General features: G+C 35.0%; 1 protein-coding gene across 2 annotated transcripts in view; it reads left to right on the top strand.

The window, feature by feature from the left end:
* The first annotated feature begins 1,194 nt into the window (after positions 1–1,194).
* The window catches only part of LOC127098336 (protein CHROMATIN REMODELING 20), a 33,333-nt gene continuing 25,687 nt past the window's right edge, over positions 1,195–8,840 (top strand). Inside the window, exons 1-8 of one of the 2 annotated variants that reach the window (XM_051036897.1) lie at positions 1,195–1,339; positions 2,437–2,571; positions 2,719–2,781; positions 3,522–3,617; positions 3,698–3,790; positions 6,500–6,690; positions 6,764–7,004; positions 7,261–7,374. In XM_051036897.1, coding sequence (XP_050892854.1) covers positions 2,449–2,571; positions 2,719–2,781; positions 3,522–3,617; positions 3,698–3,790; positions 6,500–6,690; positions 6,764–7,004; positions 7,261–7,374 — 921 coding nt within the window. In that variant the 5' untranslated portion in view covers positions 1,195–1,339; positions 2,437–2,448. Of the gene's footprint in view, positions 1,340–2,433; positions 2,572–2,718; positions 2,782–3,521; positions 3,618–3,697; positions 3,791–6,499; positions 6,691–6,763; positions 7,005–7,260; positions 7,375–8,840 lie in introns of both variants that reach the window. The other variant, XM_051036896.1, reaches the window with a different exon arrangement.

The raw sequence follows: 8,840 nt of genomic DNA, 5'->3' as shown, positions 1-8,840 counted from the left end.
CCAACGGGCAATCCTCCCAATTAAAACAGGCCTTTCAAAAATGTACTTGATTGGATCCATCTTGGATATTAACCAAGTAGTATGATTCAACATATATTGGCGCAAACGCTAAGCGGCCCAAGCCAAAACACAACACGTCTTCTCAAGCATATAATACCGAGACTCACAATCGGTGAACTTCTTACTGAGGTAGTAAATAACATATTCTTTCTTACCAGATTTATCCTGCTGACCAAGAACACATCTCATACTTTCTTCAAGCACATTCAAATACGTGATCAAAGGTTTTCCTTCAACAAGCGGAGATAGAATCAGAGGCTCAAACATATATTCTTTGATACTGTCAAAAGCTTTCTGGCAATCTTCGGTCCAATCACAAGATTGATCTTTCTGAAGGAGCTTGAATATAGGTGCACATGTGGCAGTCATATGCGATATAAATCTTGAAATGTAGTTAAAGCGACCGAGAATACCTTTGACTTGCTTCTCAGTTTTGGGCGTAGACATCTCTTGTATTGCTTTGACCTTGGCAAGATCAACTTCAATACCTTTCTCATTGACAATAAAACCCAATAACTTACCAGAGCGAACACCGAATGTACATTTATTGGGATTGAAGCGGAGTTTGTACTTTCTCAAATGTTGGAATAACTTTAATAAATGCTTAACATGGTCATCTTCGGTCCTTGATTTGATAATCATATATCAAGATAGACCTCAATCTTCTTATGCATTATATCATGAAAAAGAGTGGTCATGGTTCTTTGATACGATGCTCCATCATTCTTCAAACCGAAATGCTTTCTCCAAACATAAAAGAGTTCCTTGATAGTTAAGGAACATATATGCCTTTTGTCTCAAGATTAGTACAAATATGATATTTTTTTACATTTCTCAAAAGAAAAGGATAATAATTGTACAATTCTTTTTATTAACATATGTACCACAACTAATTCTCGTACTTTTTATTATATATATAATATATATATATATATTATATATATATATATATATATATATATTATATATATATATATATATATATATATATATAATATATATAAATAAATGATTCTATAAAAAATATACTTATTTATTATTATTATTTTTTAATGTTAAAAAAATTTAAAAAAACTTTAATATATACTTTTCTTACCTTAAAAAAAAAATTGAGAAATATAATAAACAAACACCAACACATTTTTACAACACAAATTTAAAACCCTAAGATAAAAAAACTCAACCTTGCTCATTTGCTCATGTAGCAGAATCAATTTGGTTGCACTGAGCTCACCCACCGGAAAACGCTTACAGACTTGATCGTCCTCCGCCAGAAACAGTGAGAAAATCATCCATTTTTTCTTCTATTCTTCTTTACATTTCTTCAGATTTTGGTTTCCATCTTCTGTAGCGCGCAAGGATGCGATTCCAGCGCAATTTTTTGCCCCTGGCCACTGCAAAATGCAACACATCGCATAATCGCATTTTAGCATTCACCATTCACTTGTTTCTTTGTTTTTGCTTGTTAGTATTGTTTTGAGTTCCAATCTATGGGCCTCTTATCATAATTTTATTCAATTTTACTCAACTAGTATCTTTTGCTTTGTATAATTATTCTTAGAATTCGAGCTTAGGGCAAGGGTATGTTTGGGTCGGCGGTATTAAGTGAAATAGTGTAGTTAGATTTTAAAAAAAGAATGTTAAGCAGTAAACTATTTATTATTATTATTATTCCACCCAAACATAGTCTAAATCTATCCCGTGAAATTGGTTTGTAAGGCGCGAACTGTCTAAGCTTTATAAGCACTACAAAGGTAATATCTCTAGGCGATGTGAGACTGAACCCGCGCGGAAACCCAGCACAAATGTATTGCAGCAATGAAAGTGCAATGTGGTTCGATAATAGACAGCAAGGGTGGCCCCTATTAAGTTGGGTTTCGCAACAACTGTTTCTGGCATGTCTTGATTGTCATTAAGTGTCATTTTATTACTAGTTGATACTTGATTGCTCTTTCGTTCTGAGTCCTAGATATTGGTTGTTTGTTTTGATGAGACTGCGTCGTGGAGATCAGGCTTCTTTGCACTGCGTTTTAAAAAATGTGCGTGGCTGTATAATCTAACTAATTCCTAATATAAGACCTTGTTTTTGCGCTGCTTGAATGTTTGTTGTACTCCGGGGTTTGGTTTCTTTTTCTGCCCAATTCACGAGTTTTTTGAATTTTAAAAATGGATGAATTGTTCACTTGACTATTAATCCTAAGATATGGTGTGCAGTTTGCATTATATTAATTTCTAAAATTTAAAATAGGGATTTCATGTTTGTCTATCTTCTACTTAGGAATTTTTTTTTTGACAAGTTCTACTTTGTAAATCATCTCTTGTCGGGCCATCCAATTTAACATGTAATCTTGTATGTTTGCTTGTCGTGGTCAGTAGCTTTTACAAGAAATGGAGGGAATAACTGAAGATGAAGTGATAGATGTTGAGAGTGCTTCTGATGGTTCTGTAAATGACGATTCAGACAATGAGGGATCTTTGCCTTCTGAAGTTGATGACGAACTGCATCTTGAGGTCAGTCACATATATGTTTCCTCTCGTTTTTCTCTAAACTTTTTGATGACAAAATTTGGTATGCTCATGTACAAACCTGGCTGTATGTGTTTACTTTCCTGCTGTAAATTTTAATATTTCTTATTTTCCATATTTTATATCATGCAGGAACCTCTAACTGAGGCGGAAATAGAAGACCTTATTTCTGAGCTGTTAGAAGTGGAGAGTAAGGTATTACAATTCATTACATCATAGGAACATGTGATGTTACTAGCTGGACACCTCACACAAATGCACACTTTTTAAGCCTTCCTCTATCTTTTTACAATTTATTACATCATAGGAACATGTGAGTTATTTTAAAATGCATAAAAAGTCTTGTGTGAATTTTAAAAGAACATGTAAGAACATAACAACCTAATACTTTTTCAAACTTTTATAATCATGATTTTGTAGTTTGGATTTATAACATATTAGTTTGTAGAATTGAAATGAGTTCATGGGGCCCTGTTTACTTTTAAGTGTTTTCTGTTTTAATTTTCATAAAATACACCTAAAAAATGACCTAAGATTTCAAAGACCCAATGGAATTTTAGCAAACATTGCAAAGGAATGCTAGCAACACACTTTTTTTTATTGGTTAAAACTTAAACAGATCCATGTATTAAAAACTATATCAGCCATCACTATCCTCTCGATAACATTCCTCCTTAAGGAAGCATGATGGAAATCAACAACTCATTTTCATTTTGAGGGTCATATACACCTTGAAGTGGAGCTAAAAATTAATGTTATTTAAAAATCTGACAATCCATTAGGAAACCTTTTCCCTCTTAAATATTGCAGAATATATATAAAATGCCTATAATAATAATAGAATAATTTGAATATTTAATCATGTATGTTTTTTTAATTTTTAATTTTGAATATTTATTAAGAGGTCAAACAAAGGTTCTCCAATGTTTTTTTAGGCTGCGGAGGCCCAAGAAACTCTTGAAGAAGAATCTCTTGCTAAAGTGGAGAGTGAAGTTAGACAAGAATTGAAGCAAACTCTAAAGGGGGATGATGTTGGTTTCTCTCTTTGTCCCTTGCTTTATCATCTTTCAGTTTTTTGCTTATGACTCACTTGTCCTTACTTGTCTTTAAGCTGGAAACTGCTGTTGCTGATGAGATGGCTACTTTTAAAGACGAGTGGGAAGCTGTTCTGGATGACCTTGAAACTGAAAGTTCCCACTTACTGGTTTGATTCTATATTCAACTTTAACTTAAGTGCTATGATTTATACAGTTTTCTTGAAAAGTCGAATGTTTCTTTCTGCTGTTGCACACTTTTTTTGTATTTTTTTTTTGAAACAAGCAATGTTAATATTGTGTTAGACTCTTGAGTTTTGTAACTGATAATAAATTGTTAGGAGAGTTAGTGGGTAATTATTATATTATTAATTAAGAGTGTTTAGGTTTAGAATAAATAGGGGAAGACATTGAGGGAGTTGATCATCTTGGAATTGGATAGGAAAATGGGCCATTTTGGCATTGGGAGGTGCAGACCCTCGAAGTTCTGCGGTACTATTGTGTAATTCAAAAGGATTTTCCCTATATTCTTTTATATATCAGTTGTTTCTATCAACTGGTATCAGAGCACTTCTGATCCGGGAGAGGAAAAAAAAACAGAGAATAAATGGAGTTGTCATCAAGAATAGAAGGAATGCTTGATCTTGTTGATGAAGTGTTGAAAGAGATTAGAGATTGGAGAAGAGAACTCAAATAGTTACGATTAGAAATACCAATCTTTGAAGGAAGGGATGTTGTTGGATGGATGATCAAGGTTGAGAAATATTTTGATGCAGGAGGTGTATGTAAAGAAGAAAATCAAATACTAAAAATTGCACAGTGGATGAGTGGTAATGTCCTCACATGGTACAAATTATGGATTTTGGTCAATCCAAGTTCCACTTGGGGAAATTTTAAAGATGCAATTCTCAAGAAATTTGGGGAGAATGAAGAACCAAATGAGAGGACACTATCGGAATGGTTAGACTTGGGTCAACAACCTCAATTGTCAAAACCACCCTACATCGGCACAGCAGTGTTTACTGATATTCCTAAGATAAAGTCTGGTAACGAGAAAGTTCCACTGCCGATATCGCCATCAGACCAACAATTGGTCACGAGAGGACTGCCATTAGCAAGCAAATTTGATCCTAAGGAAAGTTTTCCTATTTCATGTTCAACTCAATTTTTATGTTTCAAATTTTGGGATCCAGGAGGATACATTTTTCTACTGTGTATTTTTTTCACCTTGAGGACAAGGTGAATCTTTAGGGGCGGAGTATTGTTAGACTTTTCATATGTCTTAGCCATTATGTTTTTAAAAGGCAATTATTATATTATTAAGAGCGGTCAGTGGAGAGTTATGATACTATTAAGAGTGGTTAGTGCAGAGTTATTTTTGTGTTTATGTTTAGAATATATAAGGGAAGATAGGGAAGAGTTTATCATCAGGGAATTAGTGAGTGGTTATTGGGAGAGATCCAAGATTCTCGAATTCTTGGAAGGAACCAAACTGGTACCTGTCATTCTGTTTGTGTTATTTCTGTTTTGTACCAACGAAATATCAGAAATTGTCTCAATTTTAATTTGTAAGAGAACCAGTTTCTTTTTCTTGAAAAGTCGAATGTTTCTTTCTGCTGTTGCACACTTTTTTTGTTTTGTTTTGAAACAACCAATGTTAATATTGTTAGTATTATAGTGGGGATCAAATGCTCGAACTTCTTACCACTCTACTCCTTAACTTCCCTGCTCCAGCCACCACACCGATGCTATATTATATCCCCTTTTCTGCTTTGCACTTTGTTATCAGTCTTTAGAAATTGGCCTCATGTGCCATGAGCTGCTTCTCATGCTACTGATTTGGATTTTGTTATTCACTTCTTGTGGGCTATAATATTTAAATAATGAATTAGTCTTTGAAAGTAAGTTCGCACTGAACTTAGTTAAAGCATGCGACTAAATTAACTGAGTAACCAAAATCACCGGGAAAAGCTTTAGCAGCACTCTAGAAGTTTACACTTGCTTGTAATTTGAGCATCCACACCTTTGTAATTTTGCATATAAATGCCATGTTTAAAATAGATGTATCCATAAGTCTAAAAATTTGGAGGGTTCAGCTGTGTGCTACGATTTGGAAACTTAAGTTGCTTATAGTAATTAGTGAATTTGTGCTCACCCTGTTCTTTATGCTGGTGCTTTATGCCTTCTGTGCTTTGTGAGAAATAGAAATGTTCTCTACCATGCTCTACAAGCTTCAACTCTTCTAGCTTACCTAGCAAGCTTCAACTCTTTTAGCTTACCTAGCAAGCTCAGCATGGTCAGCTGTTAGTTTCTTTTCTGCCAGCCTTGCATCAGTTAGTTAAAAAGCTCTTCCAGCTGATACCGGCAGTCACAGACTCCCCTTAAGTTGGTTCAGTTAGTGTAGGATACTCTAATCTAAGTGACGGATAAGCCGTGTATAAATTCTGTAATCTGAGATTACAACTCTCTCTAATTTTCCCTTTTCTATTATGTGATGTTGAACGAGATTAAATGAAATGCTGCATGTTGAAATTCTTTCATCACCATAATATTTATTGTTATTTAGCTTTTTATCACAACAGAGTTTTGCTTCATTGTGGAACGTTAGTCCCACATACAGAAATAGTCCGTCCATTCGTGTGGTTAAGGCTGCATGCAGCACTTGACCATCCTCCAGATCACACAGTGGTCGCAATCTTGTGCAACTATCCTACCCTTTATATGTGTATTTTAAAATCACACTAGAGCCTAATGTGGCTAGGTGTTGGCATTTTTGTTTGATTGATCAGAATTGCAGTTTTCTTTAGATAATAAGTTCTGCCTTTGTTGAAACGTGATTAAATTATTCTTCTGCTATTTGATGATATGATTTTGAATAGGAACAACTTGATGGGGCTGGAATTGAGCTCCCAAGCCTTTATAAGTTGATTGAAAGAGACGCTCCAAATGTTTGTCGCACTGAAGCATGGAAAAAGCGGAATCATTGGGTTGGGTCTCAGGCAACTACTGAAATTGCTACATCAGTTTCTGACGCTGAGAAATATCTACAAATAAACAGACCTGTTAGAAGGTACGGTTCTTATTTGGCGTTTGATCTGTCAAAAATCAATATAAACTCATATAAAGTTGTGCTGTTTGTTCAGGCGACATGGAAAATTATTGGAAGAGGGTGCTAGCGGCTTTCTCCAAAAAAAAATTTCTCCGGAAACCCAGGAACCTGGAAAAAAAGAAACCGAGGGGGGCTGGGATGCGTTCAATAAAATAATTTCTGATGGGAGTGGTATTGATGCCTCATTTGGAAGTAAGACCTGGGCTTCTGTTTACTTGGCCAGTACTCCACAGCAAGCTGCCTTAATGGGACTCGAATTTCCTGGAGTTCATGAGGTATCAATTTATTTTTGACCGTTTACTGTTTTTCTATTGGATGTATATGTCAAAGAAATTAAAGGTAGCGAAAGAAGAAATAATTACTGGAGCTAGCTGATGTTATTGTTTGTTCTGTCAATACATTTTTAATTTCCAGTTTTGTTCATATTTTAATGCATTTTGGCAGCCATTTGTTATAGCATATTCTCTCAAGCCTCAAGTGTTAAATGATCACTATCTTAGTTACCTTTTTCTGGGAAACTTTTTTGTTTAGGTGGAGGAAATTGATGATGTTGATGGCAATTCTATGGATCCATTTGTTGCAGCAGCCGTTGCAAATGAAAGAGAATTAGAACTTTCTGAAGAGCAAAATCGACATTTTAAAAAGGTCTATTCTTATTGCATAATTGGTTATCTATTGAGAACTAAATTGAAATATTGGTCCTATGATGAAGTGTTCTTTAAGATATATTGTTTGGCAGCCTTGTTAGTGTTATTAAACTAATAGTTCTTCATGCATGCTGTCATTTTATTTTTTGAATGACAAATGAGTATTTTTTCTCCTTTGCCAGGAATTGAACACTGGACCTCCAACTCCTTTAACCCTTAGCTCAACTAGCTCAAACCAGTTGAGCTACCCTTTCCCCCATTCGCCTGCTGTCTGTCTTGCCTATATTAATAATGAGATGGGAACCAAAACTGGAATATCCCATATTCATTTTTTGCTGTTTCTGCAGTTATAGTGCTTATTAGGGACAGAAGGAGGAAAGTGAATACCCAGAATAATAAAATTATATTGATGAACTAATTAACTAGATTCCAATTCATAGTTAAACAACTGAATCTTAATCATACTTTAATTAACTTAAGCTGAAAATTGGACTGTACTATATGCCGCGAGTCTCACAATATACATACGTATCTTGTCCTTCTTTTACAAATTTGTTAATAGTATCTGTTAGGAACCGAAATATTGGAATGAAGGAAAGATAGAGTGAATCAAAAGAATATAAATGTATTATTGAAAAATTAACAGAAAATAGACAAAAGAATTCTCCCCAAGGGTTTCCCTCACATAAGATCTCTCATTTCATTCACAAGTCAAATACACACAATGTTCCTCCCCATCTCTTTTTCCCCTCCATCTCTCCACAGTCCACACCACACCATATTGAATTATATCCTTTTACTAACCAATTTCCATGACTAATTGCCCCTTCTTTCCAAGCCCTAATAACCTACTACTCTATTTGTCCCTACTCCGTACTTTCTATTTTCCTATCTATCATTTCTCAACAATACCCTAAGAATACCACCCCCGTAAATCAACCTTATCCTCATGGTGCGATCTAAAAGATGTTACATAGGGTACCCTTCTGTCCTCAACCATGTTTTTCCCATTTTAATCTAGATTGCTACATGAACACTAAGTTAATGGGTGCATATATTCATTGAATATTATTTGTCCGGGTTTGATCCGTTATTTCCTAAACAGTGCTTGGCTAGAAGAACTTTCCATTTACTCTTTCTTCATCATTCTCATTACCAAGACTTATTTGGGCCGGTCCATTAGGTCATACACTAGACCCGTGTAGAATGCCTATTCTTTTGGTCCCTCTTTCTCTTTCATTATATTGCCCATCAGGTCAACCACAAGATGTATGTTTCTGGTGGTGGCTTTGTTGGTTACAACCTTGTGGATTAGCGTCCTATGGTTTTGATGTTCAGTGCATTGTTCGATGCATAACTGGAATCTCCTTTGCTGTCGTTCGGAGTTCCCAATCTGGCCAGATGGAACCAACTTCACCCTGTAGGGAAATATTTTTCCCGTGATTGAAGATTACTTGTTTGAAA

The sequence above is a fragment of the Lathyrus oleraceus genome, chromosome 6 (assembly GCF_024323335.1).
Source record: "Lathyrus oleraceus cultivar Zhongwan6 chromosome 6, CAAS_Psat_ZW6_1.0, whole genome shotgun sequence".
Taxonomy (NCBI): domain Eukaryota; kingdom Viridiplantae; phylum Streptophyta; class Magnoliopsida; order Fabales; family Fabaceae; genus Lathyrus; species Lathyrus oleraceus.
Note: the sequence above shows the minus strand (reverse complement) of the source record. Positions and strands in the feature narration are given on the sequence as shown.